At 43.0% G+C, this 22,515-nt stretch overlaps 1 protein-coding gene across 7 annotated transcripts in view; it reads left to right on the plus strand.

Moving 5' to 3' along the window:
- FMN1 (formin 1) overlaps positions 1-22,515 on the plus strand; it is a 420,196-nt gene that overhangs the window by 137,944 nt on the left and 259,737 nt on the right. For 4 of the 7 annotated variants that reach the window (XM_072738177.1, XM_072738178.1, XM_072738176.1 and 1 more), the window contains one exon: positions 7,203-7,320. The exons of the other annotated variants lie outside the window; for them this stretch is intronic. In XM_072738177.1, the coding sequence (XP_072594278.1) occupies positions 7,203-7,320 (118 nt within the window). The remainder of the gene's footprint in view (positions 1-7,202; positions 7,321-22,515) is intronic. 7 annotated transcript variants of the gene reach the window in all.

Consider the following 22,515-nt stretch of genomic DNA (forward strand, 5'->3'; position numbering starts at 1 on the left):
GAGGCAAGGAAAATAAAAGCAAAAATAAGCTATTGGGACTATGTCAAAATAAAAAAATTCGGGATCCCTGGGTGGCGCAGCGGTTTGGCGCCTGCCTTTGGCCCAGGGCGCGATCCTGGAGACCCGGGATCGAATCCCACATCGGGCTCCCGGTGCATGGAGCCCGCTTCTCCCTCTGCCTGTGTCTCTGCCTCTCTCTCTCTCTCTCTCTCTGTGACTATTATAAATAAATAAAAAAGAAAAAAAACATTAAAAAATTAAAAAAAAAATAAAAAAATTCTGCACAGTGAAACAATCAACAAAACTAAATGACAACCTGCTGAATGGGAGAAGATATTTGCAAATGTCATATCCAATAAAGAGCTGCTATCCAAAATATATAAAGAGCCAATACGATCCAATACCCAAAAAGCAAATAATCCAATTAGAGATGGGCAGAAGACATGAACAAACATTTCTCCAAAGAAGACATCCAGCTAGCGAACAGGCACACAAAAAGATGCTCAACATCACTCATCAACAGGGAAATGCCAATCAAAACCACAGTGAGATATCACCTCACACCTATCCAAACGGCCAAAATCAGTAACACAAGAAACAACAAGTGTTGAGGAAGATGTGGAGAAAACGAAAGCCTCTTGCACTGTTGGTGGAAATGCAAACTGGTGTAGCCATTATGGAAAACAGTGTGGAGGTTCCCCAAAAAGTTAAAAATAGAGCTATCCTACAATCCAGAAATCGCAATACTGGGTATTCCCCCCCCCCCCCCAACACACAATACAAAAACACTAAAAGGGATATATGCACCCCAATGATTATTGCAGCATTATTTACAATAGCCAAGATATGGAAGCAGCCCAAATATCCATCATAAAGAAGAAGTGCTGTGTATACAACAGAATATTTTCAGCCATAGAAAAGCATAAAATCTTGCCATTTGCAACAACATGGGTAGAGCAAGAGAGCATAATGCTAGGTGAAATAAGTCTGTTAGAGAAAGACAAATACCATATGATTTCACTCACCTGGTATTTAAGAAACAAAGTAGCAAAGGAAAAAGAGACAGACAGACATATAAACTAAGAAACAGCTAACAAATTTAGCTATAAAGAACAAAGTTATGGTAACCAGAGGGAAAGTGGGTTGGAGGCTGGGTGAAATAATGGATGAGGAACTGGAGAGTATCATGCTGAGTGAAGTAAGTCAATCGGAGAAGGACAAACATTACATGGTTTCACTCATACAGAGAATATAAGAAATAGTGAAAGGGATTATAGGAGAAAGGAGGGGAACTGAGTGGGAAAAATTAGAGAGGGGGAAAACCATGAGAGACTCCTAACTGGGAAACAAAGGATTGTGGAAGGGGAGGTGGGCAGGGGATGGGGTGACTGAGTGACAGGCACTGAGGAGGGCACTTGACAGGGACGAGCACTGGGTGTAATACTATATGTTGGCAAATTGAATTTAAATGGAAAAAATCAAATAAAATAAATACATAGGTACACATAAAATGGAATGATTAAGAAAAAGTACAGGCTTCTTATTTGAACATTGCCGTCAAACACTTTTCAGTTCCTTAAATGACCAGCAATAGTAACATTTCTCATGGTCTGAGAGACAATCTTCAAAGACCTATTTGGATTACCGGGCTCTTTCTTACTCATCTTCCTATTTAGACAGTCCCTGCTCGCTTTCATTCAGAACTGCGTTTTATGTCTACCTGTTGTTATTCAGACTGAGTGTGGGGTGTAAAGTACCTACAGTATAAGAATATGACGTCACCTCTTTCTTAGCTGATTTCCCCTATTAGACTCAATGTTTCATGAACTTGGAAGGCTAGGGTTTTCTTCATTTCTATATCCCCAGAGCCTCAGACATAGTTGGTGCTTAATAATGGTGGTTGTAGGAACACATCTTTTGTAATAGAGTTACGCTTCATAAATGAAGGAGAGTTGAATGGGGGAGGGCCTCTTACTGCGTTTGAGTCTAGAAGATTGCATGTCTTGTCTGGGACAAGTACACAAGCCAGCTCAGAAACTTATCTGGAAATCAATAATTAGTTAGGTCTGAGAAAACAGAGCGTTTCAGTTATAAAGGACAACACCAAGTAGGTGTCACGTCTCTTCCCCACAGTCCTGTGTTGGGTGGTCTATGTAGTTCTTAAGAACCCTGATCTTATGATCTGGTGGGGGTGATTCCTTTTTTCTTCAGGCTTGAAGAAGCAGAAGTCTGATTTTTATCTATAGGCATTTCCTCTGGACAGGAAGCTGTTCTAAGGCTTAAATGGTGCCGGTGGAGTTTTGTGCCGTGGTGGCCTTTTGGTTAAGTGTGCCCTAGTTAATAATCCCAAACATCCTAGCGTCAGGTGCAGGTGTCCATTTAGACACAAGGTCCAATCAGGGATCAGGAAGTGAGGTCTTCATCTTCCCGTAGGGGTTGGTGGGATATTATATGTGTCCCCTTTTGGTGCGAGGACTTCTTTTTGAATGCATTGCTGGAAAAGTGTTGCAATCAGAATTCTCAGTATTAATACCTTTTGGGGGATGTGATTGAAGTCATCAGCATGATATTCCCAGCTGTTCTCTGATGCAGATCAAGCCAGGCTGTTGCTTTGCTCTGCTGGTGGCTACTGCTTCTGTTTTGCAGAATAAATTGCTGTTGTGTTTAACACTCAATTCTGTTGTGTTAACGCTCTGAGAGCCAAGTGATTAGTTTTAAGGCAGTTTGTCCTGAGCTGCGCCGTAAGTAACTTACTTGTCCATCCCAGGTGCTTACTAAACGCCTGCTGACCCGACCAGACCTGAAACACCCCGAGACCTTCAGCAGGGCAGGACACCGGCCCAAGAGGCAGCTGTGCAGGTAGCAAACAGAGCTGCAGTTTCTGCACGTTCTTGGTTGCCGGGTTCCCAGTACATAACCAGAGTGCTGGAAACTACCTGGAGCTGATGTTTGGTGGTGATTTCGTCTGTCCTGTTCTTGTTTTAGGCAAATTGGGTCCGTGATCGAAACCTGACAGAGACCTTTCAGATGTTTCGCCCTTTAGGGTAATGTGGCTTTGTGGGGACCTTTGCTGAATCGCTTTGCTTTACAAGGCAGGTTGGGTGCTACCTCGTATCATGCCAGGTTTCACTTGGTTGCTTGGATAACTGAAGCAGAGAGGGGTGCCCTTCAACCACCAGGACTCCCGAGGGAACCAGGAAGTCAGAGCCGGGGAGCAGGAGCCCAAGGTTGGCACAGAGTGCGTGGCGGGTGATCGTTCAGGCAGCCTGAGGCTGGCGGACCCTGGGCGCGGTGGGCGTGCCCGCCTAAGTACCTGTTTGTGGAGCAGGGAGACACTGGGCAGGGCGGAAACAGCAGTAATCTGAAACCAGTTGTGTTGGGTTTGGTTTTTTTTGTTTTTTTGTTTTTTGTTTTTTTTCCTTTCCTTCTGTGGCCGCAGCAGCTAAAATCTGCATTCCAGATGAAACCTGCAGGGAAGCGGAAAAAAGCATTAAAAAAAAAAAAAAAAAGAGAGAAAAAAAAGCAAGAGCGGTGAAGAGTGCCTTGGGGAGTGGAGGGCGCCCCGAGGTCGTCTCTTTCTTTCGCGTCTGCTCTGGGCTCTGCGAGCGGCTGAGCCTGTGCGTGCCTGTGTGTGCTGCTGGGTCGGGCCTGGACGGCGGTCCGGACGCCAGAGGGGACGGCCTCACGCGCCTGCCGCGCCTCCCGTGCCGGTGCCCGCTGAGCCCGGGCGCCCAGGGCCGTCCCCGCCTCCGTCGCTCACCGGGGAGGAAGTCGCGAGCCCCCGGGAGGCACCGGGGCGGGGCCCGCAGCGAGGTCCCGGGCCGGGGTGACTTTCCGCGCGACAAAACCCCTTTTGTCCGCAGAGATGAACACGGAAGTCCCAGAGGGCGGCGTCCCGCTTCGCGCGCGGCGGGGCTGCGGCCGGGCTCCCCGCGCCGGGCCCCCCCGCCGGCCTGGGCGTGCCGTCCTCGCACGCCGGAAGGACCCGGGGCCCGAGCGTGCGGCGCCGCCGGAGGGAGCCGGGCCCGCCTCGCGGCCGGGACATGGAGCGCGCTGGGGAGTCCCCGCGTGGCGGCGAGGCTGCCCCGGAACCGGGAGGAGCCGAAGGCAGAGCTGAGGCGGCCCCGGGCGTCCTGAGCAAGTTCTCCGTGAGGACCGCGCTGGGCCCTGCCAGGACGTCGGAACCCGTGAGGCCCGACGACGAGGACGCGGCCCTGCCGGCGATGCGCGGCGTAGCGTGGGGGCCAGTGCCTCGGCCGCGGGGCCCCAGCGACGGCGCGGCTGAGGCGCGGGGCCCGCCCGACCTGGGCCCCGACGGCGCGACCGCGGGCGGCGACGCGGGGCCGGGGTCGCGGGGAGGTCACGGGCGAGCGGACGCGGCGCCGCCGCCCCCCGCGCCTCAGCGGCTGCCGCCCGGCGCCCCGAGTGAGGACGGGGACGACGACGCGATGCCGGCTCGAGGGACCCTAGTGAACGCCGCCAGGGACTCGGACTCGGACGACGGGGGAAGCGACGGCAGCCAGCCCCGGGCCGCGGGCCTCAGCGGGGGGCCCCGGGCCTGCGGGGAGCCGGGCCCCGCGGGGGAAGCCGACGGTCCTCGACGGGCTGCGCGTGCGCGGAGCGGCGGTCCCGAGCCCGCGGCGCCTCAGCAGGTAGCCCCCGGAGGCAGGTCGTCCCCGCTCCCCGCCTTCTTCTGCGGCCTGCGCGTGCTGAGGAGGGGCGCCGCGGGGAGCGGAGCGAGGACGGCCGCCGAAGTGACGCCGACGGCCGGAGGCTTGGCCCTGCTCAGGCCCACGCAGCCCGCGCACAGGCCCCGAGCGCAGGCAGGGCCGCAGGCGGGGCCGCCGGCGGGGGAGCCCAGGGCCGCGCGCACTCTCCTGGAGCAGCTCTCCCAGCTGTTCGCCCTGGACGTGCCCAAGGCCGAGGTGGAAGCAGAGGGCGCTGAGCTGCCCGGAAAGGACGAGGTGGGCCGCGGCGCTGCGCAGGAGGGCCAGGCTGCGGAGGTGAAGCCCGGGCCCCCAGACACAGCCCTGGAGGCCTTCAGAGCCATATTCGTTCGCCCCCCCAAGAAGGGGCCCACAGCCGACACCTCGGAGCTGGAAGCGCTCAAGCGCAAGATGAAGCATGAGAAGGAGTCCCTCAGAGCCGTGTTCGAGAGGTCCGGGTCGAGGCCAGCGGACGGCCCCCCCGATGCCAAAAGCGTATGTACAGTCGGGTTGTGCATTTCGTCGCGATGTGCGGTGCTGCCCCATTGCTTTTTCCGGTTTCCCGTCAAAGTGGACCCCAGTTACCTGTTGTTAGGGGGTGTCCTTTTTTTTTTTTTTTTTTTTTTTTTTTTATGATAGTCACACACACAGAGAGAGAGGCAGAGACACAGGCAGAGGGAGAAGCAGGCTCCATGCACCGGGAGCCCGACGTGGGATTCGATCCCGGGTCTCCAGGATCGCGCCCTGGGCCAAAGGCAGGCGCCACACCGCTTCGCCACCCAGGGATCCCCTAGGGGGTGTCCTGTAGGTGAAAGAGGGTCATGATCAAATTGTCCTTGTGAGGAGTTAAACGAGCGACTTTTTTCTTCCTTGTATGTTTCTGGATATACAGAATGATGTGTGGGTAGGAAGGGGAAGCTGTCACTGAGCTTAAACACTAATAGATGCTCTTTTTTTTTTTCTTTTTTGGAGATTTTATTTATTTTGAGAGAAAGAGAGAACATGAGAGAATACCACCAGCGGTAGAGAGGGAGAAGCAGGCTGCCCACTGAGCAGGGAGTCCGATGTGGGGCTTGCTCCCAGGACCGTGGGATCGAGACAGGAGCTGAAGGCAGACCCTTAACCAGCTGAGCCACCCAGGCGCCCCTTATAGTAGATGTTTTTTTTGTTTGTTTGTTTTTTTTATGATAGTCACACAGAGAGAGAGAGAGGCAAAGACACAGGCAGAGGGAGAAGCAGGCTCCATGCACCGGGAGCCCGACGTGGGACTCGATCCCGGGTCTCCAGGATCGCGCCCTGGGCCAAAGGCAGGCGCCAAACCGCTGCGCCACCCAGGGATCTCGATAGTAGATGTTCTAGTGAAAAATTAAGCAACACGAGGAAGCAACGCAATGGGGAGATAGAGCCCACATTTCCTTGCCTCTTAATTATAACTCTGCAGAAACTCCGTTTTGACTCTGAAAGTCTGTCATTTGGCAAAATGTGAGTTTGTGACGTGATAAAAATGTTCCATGTTGGTTGTAAGGCATCCTGATCACTGGGTCTGGAACAAGACCTGGTTTTAATTCTGACTCTGCCATTTACTGACCGGGTTGACCTCGATCACCTCTGAGCCTCCATCCTCTCATCTACAAGATGAAGAAAATCACCCTTACCTACACAGGAGTTGTAGAGTAAGTGAAGTTGGCACATGGCAACCACCTAATTAGTGAATTAGTGTCACTAGTAAGAAAATCAATTCAGGTCACTTACAAAGACTAGCAAACAACCTGCCAGTAGATCTTAAACATTCATAAGAACAGTAGAATTTTAGTATAATCTCAGCATATAGTTATCATTCCCTCTTGTGTAGTTGATCATTTAAGGTGTTAAAAACTTAAAAATCTTTTGGAAACATTCTTAGAATGTAGTTGAAAATTAAACACAATCTAGCATTCTCCTAGTTGTAAAAATCAACCCCTACGAAAATGGCTTCAATATGAAGGCTATATCATTTATTTAAAGGAAAGAAAAACACATTGAAATCAGCAGTGCCGAGTGCTTAGAGAAATGTATCTTGACCTACAGCTGATGTTCATGGAAAATGCAAAACTAGTCTTTATATTATAAATAACCCTGGAGTTGTTTGGGACCCATGTATAATCATTCCTATAAACGTACCTGATTATAGAACATTTATATCTGTATCTTCAGCTCAGAGTTTGTGATTTAAAAAAAAAAAAGTTATAAGCATCATCTATTAATTGTATCATACTTGGCCTTCAGGGGGTTTTGTTTTGTCTTATATTGTTGTTTTTTTCCACCCTTACTCATTACTTTACCTTTGTGGTAAAGGGTCACTCTGTAGTGCAAAATGTTTCAATTACAGTGAATGAGTGCACTGGGCAACTGGCCATGAAAATTAATTTTAGAATTAGGGTTAGCATGTTTCAGGGATTAATTCGCCCTGGCCACATTTCATGTAATATACTCTTTCCTTTACTACTTTTTCAACAGCCTGACCACAGCCCCACTGAGCAGGACGATAGGACTCCAGGCAGACTCCAAGCTGTCTGGCCACCCCCAAAGACAAAGGACACAGAAGAAAAAGTGGGATTGAAGTACACCGAAGCAGGTAATGTGAAAAGAAGCCAGGTACCCATGGAGAGAATCCTTTGCTGCAGTGGCTTTTAGTGGCTGGCTCGGTACTCTCCAGATTTGAGTGTGTGTTTCACTGCAAAATGTAAGGCTGAAGGCTTTTCTTTTTTGTGGTGCTGTTCAAGAGAACCTTTGCGCAGTTATCATTAATGAATCTCTTAGAGACGAAAGGTGAAGGCTGTGGAATGAATGAAGGGCAGCCCGTGTGTAAGGTAGGAGGACCTCTGGGGAACAGAGGAGGTGGATTACACATTCCTCAGGAAGCAGGTGGTGGGCTCTTGTCCTGTTGTGAGCTGGCGGGGGTGCTGGAAGAGGCAGAGAATGATTCTCCAGAGCTGCGATCTGATTTGTTGTCTGTCCCTGAGAATGCTTTCGAGCTACAGGAACCTTGTGCTGAGTGAATGTACAGAGCCTGTATCGGTTACTCTTTGGCCTTTCGTAGACAAAGCTTTATTTAATGCATGGCCAATTTTAGAGCAATCTAACTCTCTGGAAACCTTCCCAGGAGCTTTGCTTGAATATATTAAAATGGAATGGGCATCTAGATTTTTTACTCTAACTGAAATGTTCACACGAAATTAAAAAAAAAAAAAAAGGGCGTGGTATATCTGAAATGGATATATGTGTTTATGCAGTTCCGGTGAAACCTGTTTTCTTCCTGATATTTGAAGATTACCTATGCAGCCTTGTATGTTGCTGGTTGTCTTGGGGTATGGGTGTCCTTGAAGATTGGCCTAACCATTTATATATAGAAAAATGTTTTCCGTTCCTATTCACTGGTAGACATAAATGGATCAAATTTGGGCTGGTTTAGTAATATGTGGGTTTTCTGCAGTATGGTCAGTTACTTCAGTGTTTGAGAACACAGATGCATGTTGAATTGGCAAATGAATCTCCAGATCTACAACCTGATGGCTCTTAGCCTCCGTTTACACGATTGCAGACTTTTGACCATCCCAAGACACGTACTACTTCACAGCATTTTTTTCTGCAGTGCTTGACTTATAGAATGGAAAGTATCATAGCCTTAGTGAAAAAAATATATATTGCTGTTCCAGTGTTCTTACCCACAGGTGATTTTTCCAAAATTGGAGTGCTTGCAGTTGCAATCATTGAACCCCCTATCAAGTTCTTATGATCTGTCACAGTTTGAACGATTAAAAGTTCTGAAGTTTGCTTTAATACAAAACCAGGACACTGTGAGTTCTTATTCCTGGTTTGTATTTGTGAGCTAAGTCTTGTTCCTACCAATAGATCATGGTAGTCTTCCTTGTCATGATGAGCATTTGCTGAGTAGAGAAGTTAACTAAATGTCAAAAATGGTTTTTCAACCCACTTCAGGTAATATTTTGGGGGCATTTATACCTTTACAGAGATTCCTTAGTCCATTTCCAGAAGCTCAGAGGAATACCCGAGATGAGGTAGTTGACCTCATCAGTGGCTTTCCCAGTCTTTGCTTGTCATGCTATGTATTCTCAGAGCTTTCTAAGGTCTGGGATAAGATGGGGAAGGGAAAGACAGATAACAATAGTGCTGCTGGATGAGCTGTGATAGCATAGTGACTGAGTGAGAGGGCTGGCTGTTGTCTGAAGAAGGCATCCAAGTCCCCAGCTAGTTCCCAACGAGTGACAGTACTTCCTTACCATCCTCCCAGGTCTGGTTCTCAGCTCCCTCAGAGCCTTCTAGGTGCTCCCTATTCTGATGTCCTTTTGGTGGGTGTCACATAAGATACCCGATGCCTGCAGTAAACCTATTGTTACCCTATTACTTGATATCAGCAGAGGGTTCCCCTATCATTTATTGCTAATTATCAAAGTTGCTAATTTTGAGAAAGTTAACATTTTCCCTGTGATTTTCTTAACCTGCTGTTGAGAAAACTTTTGGTTTGTTATTTAAAGCATTTTGTGGCATTTCCACTGGTGTCCCTCCTTGCCTTTAGGGAAACATACAAAATTTGCCACTCCGCAGAGTACAAAGAAACAATGAAATTAGATTCAAGATATTTCAAGGTGTTTGAAGTCTTGTGCTTTTATATCTTCAGTGTTCTTTATTTTTCCTGGGGTATACAAGAATCTAGCATTCCTATTTGAAGTGTGTTGTTGAACTTCTCTGCTGTCAACATTTAAGCCCAGTCCTTGGCAGAGCTGGGAAAAAGGATGTGTTTTTCATCACGAGTCCCACATTGTCCTTGTGCTGCCCTCGGCCACTTTAGACTTGCCATTGCTTAGATTTTCCTTTATACAGTGTTTGTTATTCAATGGCTTTTTTTTTTTTTTCCTGAGGGCTTAAGAGATCACCTAATACTGTAAACTCACCTTTTGTTCAAGGATAAAAAGAAAGCAGATATCCGAAAACTTGTCCCTTTAGACTATGGCTTCTGGAGTTCTCTTAGCCGTATGAGGGTAGCTGACCACTGTTGTTGCTGTCCATTGCTAAGAAGGCTCTCTGCCACTTCTAAAACCACCAGCATCATCTGTAGCTGCTGACACTGTAACTGTCTCCCTTGGCAGATAAAGCTTTTGGCCCACCAGAGCCTCCAATCAATGCCTTTCTGATAACACTGCACTCACCATCAAGGACACTTCTACTACCAAAGTATGAGCTCTTGGAACTTTGGTGATGTGCCAGCTAAAAGAATCACCGGCACCCATCAGAGCCATTATGTAAGAGCCTTGCCACTGGTGCTGGAGTTGACCTCTTCAACTCAGTGAGGGGCCTCTGTGTTAACTCACTGTTCCTGAATTGCTCTGCTCAAACGAAAGTGCATTGTTTTCTCCCATCTCCCATGCTGTGCTTTTTTACAGTATCATCTCTGCAATTCTTCTTTGTGTTTGGGATGCCTCACAATAATTTGGAGTGGAGAGAGCACTCCCCACACACCCCCGTGCCCTGTTCCTGGCACTTGGAATTGAGACATTCTGATTGACAGACCTCATAATCTCATAATCTTTTTTTTTTCAAAGATTTTATTATTTATTCATGAAAGACACACAGAGGGAGAGACACAGGCAGAGGGAAAAGTAGGCTCCCTGCAGGGGAGATCCCAGGACCCTGGGATCACGACCTGAGCCAAAGGCAGACGCTTAACCACTGAGCCCACCCAGGCATCTCGACAGACGTCATATTCTTCTTAGAATTGTCTTTCCTTCTTTGGGTAAGGAGTTGGCTCTTGAAACAGGATGTGGGATGATCTTGTTTTTTAGGAGGAATCTCTTTCAGTGGGCTCTTCACATCCTTAAATGGTTCATCAACTTCTGTTGAGTCCATACCACTTTACCATGCTGCAATATCTGGATTCAGTAAACTTAATTAGCTTTTGAAGCTTGGGGCAAAGTACAACTCAATCAGAGCAATATGAAAAGGTGTGTTGTAAAGCATACAAGGGGCTACCTAAGAAAAATGTCTACCTTTATATTTGATGTGGCCAAAGCAATTTCTCTCGTGAGAAATAGATAACTACTGTTCTGTCTCTGCTGTTTCTCTTCTAATATACTATTCTGTGTGTGGTGAGGTGATATAAGGGTTAGTAACTTGCCCAAAGTCTTAAAAAAACAAAACAAAACAAACAAACAAACAAAAAAACTGGAAAGCACAAGGACCTTGGTATCATAGAATCATTGAATCATAACATTAATATAGGGTTAAACTTATTTTTATCTCAAACAAGAACGAATTTTTCTAAGCCATAGCATGTCACTTTTGTTTTCTTTTTGGTTTGTGAAGTGTAAATGCACTTAGCCTTATTTTTTTTATTTATTTTTGGATAATTATGTATATCAACCAGGGTTCTGCCAAGAATCAGGAGACCCAACTCAAACTGGATGATTTGATCAAGAGTTTGTTAGAAACTTTATAAAGGTAGGGGTAGCGTTTAGGAAAAGCACTAAGAGCTGGAGTAGCATCTGGCACTACTAATAGAAACTTTTAAAACCCTAGACTTGGAGGGGTCAAGGGTAGGAGAAGCCCCTGGGGAAACCCAGAATTTCAGAGGGAGGCTGAGTGGTATGGCTAGGGCTGCCCAGCAGGAGCTGTGGCCTTGAGTAGAGGGATACAGCTGATCCATGGTGTCTTGACTGGAAAGAATCTGTTAAATAAATAGCTTGAGTCTCTTCTTTGTCTTGTCTCGTCTCCTGCCATCGTTCCCATGGGCCAAGTCCAAAGACAAATCTGAGGACTCAGAGCCATCTTATGCCATTTCTTTAGGACTGCAGGCCCTAGAATAGGGCATGGAAGGGGGAAGTGTGGATCTGTAGCAGCACATATAGGATACCCAGCCAGCACCTTTACACTTCCAGCAGATTCCAGGTTAGAGAAGTTCCTAAATCTCCCCAGCCTACATGGAGAATTGGCGCACATTTATCTCCATCACACCTGACCACACAGGGTTCTAATACAATAGCATGAAGAGAAAGCTCTCTTTTTTATCCTATGGGAGGATTATGTCTTCTGCTTTGATCGATTCTTAGAAAATATAATGCCCGTCATTCAGAGCCTTGCTCTGTGAGCACCTTCTTTATCTTAGTGTAGAGAGTTTGTTTACTGATTTTCTCTAAGTTTTAAATGTTTCCATATATTACTAAGTAGAATAATACATTTTGGAGATAACCAGAAATATCACAAATCAAAAGAAACTTTCTATGATTCTGTTTCAAGCCATTGCCAACATTTTGAATTGTGAAAGGCCAATGTGAATTGAATACTTAAAAATTTTTTTTGATCATCTTATAAAGGCTGCTTTTCACACTTGAAAATGTGACTCTATTCTTTTATTGACTACATTTTAACCATGGCTATATTTATAGACCTTTAGTTTTTTAAGGTATAAGTAATATGGAAATAACAATTCTATAAATATTTTTGTTCATAAATGTTTAATTATGGTAAATTTCTTGTGCTAGAATTGCCAAATGAAAGTATATGCCTTAATGCTTTATGTATATTAATTGCCACAGTTAATTTTTTACATAAATATATTCGGTATGAAGACAGTACTTTTCAGACATTGGAAAAATGTTTCCATCTTTACCATTTGCTTTTAACTTGTCCAACGTGAAAACATTTTAAATATTTGTGTATAGTCAAGTCTATTTTCATTTTAATGTGTAACTTTTCTTTTTTGGCTTAAGAAGACCTCTCAATCAGATCACCTATGTCTTCAAATTGCTCAAGTGATTTTTTTTTTTTCTAACTTTTCTTTCTTTCTATTTTATATCAAAAATTTGTTTTGGTGCATAGATTGAGGCAGAGATCTAAGACCACTTTCCCCTCCCCCAAGGTGCTAATTTAACAACAGGCTTCTAGCATAGTTACTCTCTATGCTAAGTTTGGGACTGTTCAGGGCTTTCTGTTGTCTTTGTGTTTATATTTTGTATGGGTGTCTTAATTATTCCAGCATTAAAATACATTTCAGAATCTGTTCAAGTTTTTATGCAATTAAAAAAAAATGTTTTTGGCTTACTTATTCTTCCAGAAAACATTAGTTTTTTGTTTGCCTTGGTTTCAAAAGGATCCATTTAGGATTTTTACTGGAATTGCATTAATTTATGAATTAATGTGAAGGTAGAAATGAGAATGGAGATCTTGAAAATGCTTAGTATTTCTATTCTATGTGTTCTATTGAGAAGAACACATCTTCTCAAACTATTCAAATTTTCTTTTTTTGACTCAGTAAAAAATATTGCCTGATTTTTTTCTAAATATATTCCTAGGCATATTATTTATTTATTTTTTTTTTAATTTTTTTTTTTAAATTTTTTTTTTATTATTTATTTATGATAGTCACAGAGAGAGAGAGAGAGGCAGAGACACAGGCAGAGGGAGAAGCAGGCTCCATGCACCGGGAGCCTGATGTGGGATTCGATCCCGGGTCTCCAGGATGGCGCCCTGGGCCAAAGGCAGGCGCCGAACCGCTGCGCCACCCAGGGATCCCCCCTAGGCATATTATTTAAAAAAAATATTATATGCATCTCGTGATTTCATTTTTCCTAAAAGTCAAATGCATTCCTGAGAATCTAGTGGTTCAAGTAATACCAGCTCCGAGGCCATGGCTGGACTGAGTGAAGGCTGCATTTTGAATTGACTGACCGGCTGATACCAGGGGAACTTTACCTCTATTTCACTCTGGTCAGTGATTCTGAATATTCTGAGGTTTCTTTAAAAATCTAACAAAGATAGAAAGCCATGGAAGAAGACACTGCAGTTAATTTTGCGTATAGACTCTCTTTATCCCTGGACTTGGCCCCTGCCCCCTCCCCATCTCCCCCACCTGCCCAGGTTTAGATGAAGAACCTTTGATGCAGAAGCTCAGCCCAGAGCTGGGCTTCCTTTCCTGCTCATCTCCTATTTTATGTTATGAAGGATGACCCGAAATATCTAATTATTTATTAAGTAATGTAAAAACATATTATCATGGTGTGTGCGTTAGCCTCCTGAGAGGAAATGAAGTTAATATTTGTGAGTTTTACATTAAAATGGTATTGTACATTAAAATGGTACTATTTGGGAAACTGGCAGTGACTTAATTACCCATGGAAGGAGAAAATACCCAGAAGAAAAGAGCACTTATTTTTTTCTGAAACAAGATGAATTATGCCCTCTGGTTTTTCTTCTAATATACATCTGGAAAACTCTTCTCTCCACTGGCTGCAGCTCCTGCCCTGGGGCTGGGGGATGGCATATGGACTGGACTGCCCTGCTGAGAGTGAGCACCGCAGCTTTAGTAGAAGAGAGAGAACCAACCTAGTGTGCCATTATGGTATTGCGAGTGAGCAAGCTGTCAACGCATGTGGCATTTCTTAGGGCTTACTCATACCATCTTGGAGCTCAGGAACATCCCTCTTTAGAGTATTTTGGTTCAGATAGGGCAATAACACATCCTTCAACTTAATAAATGTCTGCCTACTTTCTGGTTTGTTTCTAATTTTGGTTCCCTTGGTTATATAGGATAGAGCTGTTTGCTATGCTTCCTGGTGAGTCAGACATCCTTGCTTACCAGAAAGAGCTACATATATATTATTTTATTGGCCTGTTGTACTTTAAAAAACTTCTCCATTCATAGCTGACAGGCTGCATTAGCTGTGAATATATTTTCCTTTAATGTCCTGTGTCTAGATAAATGATCCCAGGTGTCTTCTGTCACGACCTAGGCAATAGGTTTATTCATTGTGTATTTTATAGGCCTTTGTGACATGTCACCATCATTCGGATGGAGTTATGGTGATAGTCCAGAAAATTGGAAGCTGTACAGACTACAAAGCAGAAAAGTCTTGCATTTTGTGGCTATAGAAATAGGGTATATTAGGGAACGAGAGGTGATTAGAATGTGTGCTGGGCTTCTACTTGCTACATAGCTGGGAGCCATGGGGAGGGAGATAGATTCTGCCAACACAAATGAGAGCAAAAGCTTGATACAAAGCAGAAGCAATGGGAATTCCAAAATGTGGACCAGGGACTTGGGAATTTCATGTTGTGTTCCCAGACTTTAGATTGGTGGGGGGAGGGGGGGAGTAGAAACAAGAGATTAAAATATAGAACCCCAAATTCAGCAATATTGAAAACTGAGAGCTGCAAACACTTTAGAAATCATTTAGTTCATTGTATTCATTTTCTGCCTGAGAGCCAAAGAGGTTATGACTTCCTGAAGATACACATAATTAACAAGAGCTGGAATTACAATGGGAAGAGACAAACGAATGGCTGCTTCAAGTCAGGGAGGGGCTGGAGAGTGATGAATTTTTTTTTTCTCCTGCCAAAATACTGACATTTAAAGATCCAACAAACAAACAAACAAACAAACAAACAAAAAACACATGGGGGGAAAAAAACACATGGGGACCAGGAGCACTTAAGAATTATGATGGTTATTTAAAAAAACAAAACCAAAAAAAGATGGGACCTGAGTGAGTCAATCTGAATAATAAAGGAGGTTGTAGGTGTACCCTACCAGCTCATAGCCACAAAAATTGACTGGATCATTTCATGTTGCCTTTTTGATGCCTAAAAAGAGGAGGTTTAATATTATTTTTAATGTTGCCAAGGCTCACAGAAGCTATTCAAAGCAAATAAAAATGCTTAAAAAAATGCTCTGGTTTGCAGATTCTTGCAGAGTTCAAGTGGAGCTCATTGTTGGGCCACAGTTTATGTGCTAACGTACACAGTATGTATACATGTATTTAATATTAGGAGCTACTTGAAAAAAAAACATTTTTATTTTAATGGTTGTATGTATCAGTAGTTTTATTGTGTCATAGAGAAAACAAGGACTCCAATCTCCTTCGAGGCTTCTTTTGGGAAGATGAGAATTAAGTTTGTACCATATCCTGTGACACATCTTTACATATGCCTCTGCATATTTTTCTTCTTCCTTAAAAACCAATCCAGGTGGTTCCGTTTTTCTTCTCTTTCTCAAATCTCCATCTATTTGCAGCTGTCAAGTGTTCTTCCTCTGGTTCTTTCGCCAAGCAGCCCCTCCAGGCCCTGCCTCAGCATCCTCCCCTTGAGCTCGCCACAATACCTTTCCGTCTGCAGCCCATTTGGTTCCTTCCTCTTGTCCTCCTCCAGTGGTCTCACAGCCATCACCGAGCTCAGCGAAGACAAGGCAGCCACAAAACTGTAAAACTTTTCCCGCTGTGCAGAGAGACCAAATTACTGTCTCTCAGAGAAATAACTGAAACACGAGGCTTCAATGTTTAAACTCTTGAGTGTTTCCCTCCAGATAAAGGGAGACACTGGATAAGAGAGTGAGAACATCTCATGAGAAAAGTGAACTCAGAAACTGACCAGGGAAGTCTTGAGGACAGTCCTAAGTTTGGAAGTAAACCTTTGCTGACGGTGCCATGAGTTTGTGCATCACGTGGACTTGAGCATGGAGCTTGGCTCTCTGCCTTGTAGTAGCTGTGACCAGTTGCTATCCTCATACAAGTGAAGATGGTGATGATAATTGTAAATAGCTATTGTACAGATAAATTGAGATCATTGTGGTGCTATTGAACTTTATATATGGGCTCTTTTATTTTATTTTATTTTAATTTTTTTTATTGGAGTTCAATTTGCCAACATATAGCATAACACCCAGTGCTCATCCCGCCAAGTGCCCCCCTCAGTGCCCATCACCCAGTCACCCCAAACCCCCACCCACTTCCCCTTCCACTACCCCTTGTTCATTTTCCAGAGTTAGGTGTCTCCCATGTTTTGTCACCCTCACTGATATTTTCACTCATTTTCTCTCCTTTCCCTTTATTCCCTTTCACTATTTTTTATACTCCCCAAATGAATGAGACCATGTAATGTTTTCCCTTTTCCGATTGATTTATTTCACTCAGCATAATACCCTCCAGGTCCCTCCATGTTGAAGCAAAGAGTGGGTATTTGTCGTTTCTAGTGGCTGAGTAATATTCCATTGTATACATAAACCACATCTTCTTTATCCATTCATCTTTCGATGGACACCAAGGCTCCTTCCACAGTTTGGCTATTGTGGACACTGCTGCTAGAAACATCGGGGTGCAGGTGTTCTGAGATTTCACTGCATCTGTATCTTTGGGGTAAATCCCCAACAGTGCAATTGCTGGGTCGTAGGGCAGGTCTATTTTTAATTCTCTGAGGAACCTCCACACGGTTTTCCAGAGTGGCTGCATCAGTTCACATTCCCACCAACAGTGCAAGAGGGTTCCCCTTTCTCCACGTCCTCTCCAACATTTGTTGTTTCCTGCCTTGTTCATTTTCCCCATTCTCACTGGTGTGAGGTGGTATCTCATTGTGGTTTTGATTTGTATTTCCCTGATGGCCAGTGATGCGGTGCATTTCCTCATGTGCGTGTTGGCCACGTCCATGTCTTCCTCTGTGAGATTTCTCTTCATGTCTTTTGCCCATTTCATGATTGGATTGTTTGTTTCTTTGCTGTTGAGTTTAATAAGTTCTTTACAGACCTTGGAAACTAGCCCTTTATCTGATACGTCATTTGCAAATATCTTCTCCCATTCTATAGGTTGTCTTTTAGTTTTGTTGACTGTTTCTTGTGCTGTGCAGAAGCTTCTTATCTTGATGAAGTCCCAATAGTTCATTTTTGCTTTTGTTTCCCTTTCCTCATGGATGTATCTTGCAAGAAGTTGCTGTGACCAAGTTCAAAAAGGGTGTTGCCTGTGTTCTCCTCTAGGATTTTGATGGAATCTTGTTCCACATTTAGATCTTTCATCCATTTTGAGTTTATCTTTGTGTCTGGTGTAAGAGAGTGGTCTAGTTTCTCATTCTTCTGCACATGGCTGTCCAATTTTCCCAGCACCATTTATTGAAGAGACTGTCTTTCTTCCAGTGGATAGTCTTTCCTGCTTTGTCAAATATTAGTTGACCATAAAGTTGAGGGTCCACTTCTGGATTCTCTGTTCTGTTCCATTGATCTATGTGTCTGTGCCAGTACCACACTGTCTTGATGACCACAGCTTTGTAGTACAACCTGAAATCTGGCATTGTGATGCCCTCACCTATGGTTTTCTCTTTAAATATTCCCCTGGCTCTTCGGGGTCTTTTCTGATTCCACACAAATCTTAAGATGATTTTTTTTCCAACTCTCTGAAGAAAGTCCATAGTATTTTGATAGGGATTGCATTAAATGTGTAAATTGCCCTGGGTAACAGTGACATTTTCACAATATTAATTCTGCCAATCCATGAGCATGGAATATTTTTCCATCTCTTTGTGTCTTCCTCAATTTCTTTCAGAAGTGTTCTGTACTTTTTAGGGTATAGATTCTTTAGCTCTTTGGTTAGGTTTATTCCTAGGTATCTTATGCTTTTGGGTGCAATTGTAAATGGGATGGACTCCTTAATTTCTCTTTCTTCAGTCTCATTGTTAGTGTATAGAAATGCCACTGATTTCTGGGCATTGATTTTGTATCCTGTATATGCGCTCTTTTAAAGCCAGTTTTTATTGAAGTATAATATACATGTGGAAAAAAAGATCAAATTTCAAGTGTATGGCTCTGAGTTGTAAACAAAGTGAACATGCAAATCAGGAAATAGTACGTTACCTACCTCCAAAAACCCCCCAGCTTGCCCCCTTCCAGTAAACCACAATGAACCCTCCTTCAGAGGAAACTACTATCCTGATTTCTGACATTACAGATTAATTTCACCTGCTTTTGACCTTCACTTAAACTGACTCGTTTTGTGTCTGGCTCCTTTCCTTCAACATTACACTTGGGAAAACTGGACACATTGTCGTGTGTACCTGTAATTCAGTTATATAGTATTTCATTGTGTGAATATATCATAATTTATTCATTGTAGTGATGGTGGACATTGGTGTGGTCCCCAGGTTTGGGCTGTTACGATTATGTTGCTGTAGACTTTCTTGTATAGGTCTTTTGGGGGCACATAGGAACAATCTCTCTTAGGTATATTCTTGGGAGTGAAACTGTTGGTCACAAGGCATGTCTGTATTTAATGTTAGGAGATGATACTAATAGTCTTCCAAAGTAATGATAGCAATTTTTTTTTTCTTTCACAAATGCAGCAGGTTTGTTCATGATGGCCATGGAACAAACCCACATGTCCATCATTAGGTAAAAGGGTAAACAAAGTGTGTACATACGGTAGGTAATAGGATACTTCTCAGCAATCACCACTGATACACTCAATAGCATGGCTCAATCTCCAGACCCTTATGCTGAGCAAAAGTAGCCAGACACACAGGAGTTCATACGGTCCATTTCCATTCACCAAATTTACTAGAATAAACAAAACTAACCAATAGTGACAAAAACCAGATCAGTGGTTGTCTGTGGCTAGAGTAGATGAATTGACTGGACAGGGATGTAAGGGGACATTCTGGGGGGACATAGCTGATTGTGAGGTTGTACCCTGGGATTCACTTGTCAAAACTAAACTGTATACTTAGAGGGGAACATTATATTATTATACCTTTATAAAACTAATTTAAAAAATATTCTATAACCTAATGCTCTCCTCAATCATTCCCAGAGCTATATTTACTTATAGCCTTACTTAGAGACTCATATGGGCCCTGTTCTAGAATAATATCACCTTATTCTCAGTAATTTTTCTTTTTGATTGGATTCTTCATTTTTAAAGCTTTCCAATATTACTTTCTTATATTTGTTTTCATGATGTTAATAATTTCCACTCCAGTCATCGGTACATCACAGTTCTGGTTGCTTCATACCTTTGCCAACATTAGGTGTGGTTGGTCTTTTTAATTTGAGCCATGCTGTTTTTTATGTGTGTGTGTGTGTGTTTTTAAGAGTTTATTTATTTATTTATTCATGAGAGACACAGAGAGAGGGACAGAGACACAGGCAGAGGAAGAAGCAGGCTCCCTGTGGGGAGCCCCATGCAGGACTCATCCCAGGACCCCAGGCTCCTGACCTGAGCCAAAGGCGCCCACGCCATTCTGTTTTTAATTCGTGTTTCCTGATCAAGTATTCTTTGATATGCTTTTTGGCTTATTGAGTATTCAGGTTCACTATTCAAGTCACTCGTCTGACTTTAAGAGATTGTCTATCTTTTATTATATTGTAAAGAAGTTCTTTTTATATGCTGCATATGAGTCCGTTGGTTAATTGTGTTGGACATGTTTTCTTCCACCTTTTGGGTTATCTTTTCTCCTCCTTAATGGAGCCCTTTGATGAATAGAAATTCTCAGTTTTAGTATTTATGGTTAGGCATTTTGAGCCACTTTCAAGTAATTTTTATCCTCCGTAATGGAGCCCTTTGATGAATAGAAATTCTCAGTTTTTGTCCTTATGGTTAGGCATTTTGAGCCACTTTCAAGTAATTTTTATCTTAACTCCATCATGAAAATATTCTCTTCAGTTATCTTAGAAAGGCATTAGTGCTCTTCATTTAGACCTCCGATATTCTTGGAATTAACTTTTGTGTCGGAGTTGAAGTGTGTGTGGGGGAGTGTCAAGTTTGTTTTTCACATACCCAAATTATCTAAGTTTTTCCAAAAAAAACCCAAAACCAAAAACAAACAAACAAAAAACCACCTTCCCCTGACCACACCAATTCTCCATTCTGTTCTACCATTCTCTAAGCTTATCTAACCTTGTAAGAGTTTAACACTGTGTTAATAACTATAAATTTGTAATAAGCCGTGATCTGCTGGTGGCCTCTTACCTTGGTTATTCTCAGGTCTTTGTATTTCCGTATGCGTTTTAGAATTTTTATCAAATTTGGCATGGTTTTGATGACATTGGCATCCTGATAATACTATGTTTTTAATTCCATAAATATCTTTACATAATGAAATAATTACTTGAATATAGTCTTCTCTAATTTCTCTCACTGTTATAGTTTTATTTGTAAAGGTCTTACACAATTTCCTTTAAACTCAAATTTATTCCTAAGTATTCTCAAATTTTTGATGGAATTAAGCCTATGTTTTTTTAAAATTCCATTTTCTGACTTTTTTGTTAGAATCTCTCTCTCATTGACCTTGTATTCAACTATGTATCTTGCACACCTGCTACCACATGGCTGTTTTTATTTTGGAAAAATAAGGAGATCTGGGAGTCTGGGTGGCTCCATGGTTGAGCATCTGCCTTTGGCTCAGATCACAGAGTCCTGGGTTCGAATCCCATATCGGGCTCCCTGCAGGAGCCTGCTTCTCCCTCTGCCTGTGTCTCTGCCTCTCTATCTGTGTGTCTTTCATGAATAAATAAATAAAATCTTTAAAAAAAATGGAGATCTTTCCATGACAATACATACAGAGCATTTCCCTTCTACCTCATTTTTTGAAATGGCTACCGAGTAGTCAATAAAATAGTAACTGTAACGTATTGAACCATTCTCATATTGATCTTCTTATTAAAGTTTTTTACCATTCTACACAATTTCATGAAAGTATGTTTGCATCTATGTTGTGCATATCTATAAGTACTTTGATAGTTTAGAAGCAGAATTTCTGTGTTAGAGCCCTTGCCCCTTTTAACCACTGGTATTTATAGCACAATTGCTCTCTTAAAATATTGAATCAATTAATACTAAAGTAAAACTAAACTAAAACAAGACCGGCCATTATTCACACTTTACTAATATTCATTGAATTTTTGCCAACCTGATGTTGAAAGTGCATCGTATTGTCTTTGATTTGCATTCCTCTAATACTAGAATACTAATAATACTAGAATGGTTGGATATCTTTTCATTTTATCTCTTGTGACTTCCTTTCTGCCCTTTTCCCTTTTGTAAATTGGGTCATTAGTCTTTACTCTTACTGTTCTGAAGCAGTTTTTTATATACTAAGGGAATTAATCTCTTGGCTTTTTTTAGAAGATTTTATTTATTTATTCATGAGAGACACAGAGAGAAAGACAGAGGCAGAGACACACACAGGGAGAAGCAGGCTCCATGCAGGGAGCCCAACGTGGGATTCGATCCCTGGACTGAAGGCGGCGCTAAACCGCTGAGCTACCGGGGCTGCCCCAATCTCTTGACTGTTGTATGTATTGCAGTCATAGTTTCCAGCTTGCCATGTTGTTTGCCTTCTGTCGTCTTTCATTACGTGGAAATGTTGTTTTATGTAGTCATAGTCCTGTCTTTTCTGGATTTGTTGGTGGTGGTTCCTTTTAAGGAAGATTTCCCTAACTTAAACTGTAACAATATCCTTTATTGTACTTGTATACTTTAGCTAACGCACCCATGTGTTTGGATTTTTTTTTCCAATCTAGAGTCAAGTTTTTGTGTGCAGTATAGATAAGGATGTGTCAAGCCTGGCCATGTGCTGTAATAATTAGGGAGTTTGGGCTGTGGAATCTAATGTCATGGGGTTTAATTTTAGGCTTCAGCAATTATTGAGGCAAGTTAACTACCTTTACTGGGCAAATTATTGGGCAAGCTAATTGATGTAGTTTCCTTCTGTGTGTGTGTGTGTGTGTGTGTGTGTGTTTTAAGTTGTTCAGTAGTCAATGAACTAATACATTTAAAGACCTTAGCACAATGCCTGGCAAGTTGTAAAACCAAAGCAAAGTAAGCTGCTCTTAGTTTTGTTTCTTCTAGGTTGTTAACTACTTGCTCCAATACCATTTAATAGTTACTGCTCTCCTGATGTGGAGTGCCATCTCTCACATATGTAAATTCCTTTCTATCTGCCAGCCTGTTTCTAGATCCTTTAATATTTTCTGTTTTGTTTATCTAGGCCTTGTGCCAATTTTTAT

Source organism: Vulpes vulpes, chromosome 15, assembly GCF_048418805.1.
Source record: "Vulpes vulpes isolate BD-2025 chromosome 15, VulVul3, whole genome shotgun sequence".
Classification (NCBI taxonomy): domain Eukaryota; kingdom Metazoa; phylum Chordata; class Mammalia; order Carnivora; family Canidae; genus Vulpes; species Vulpes vulpes.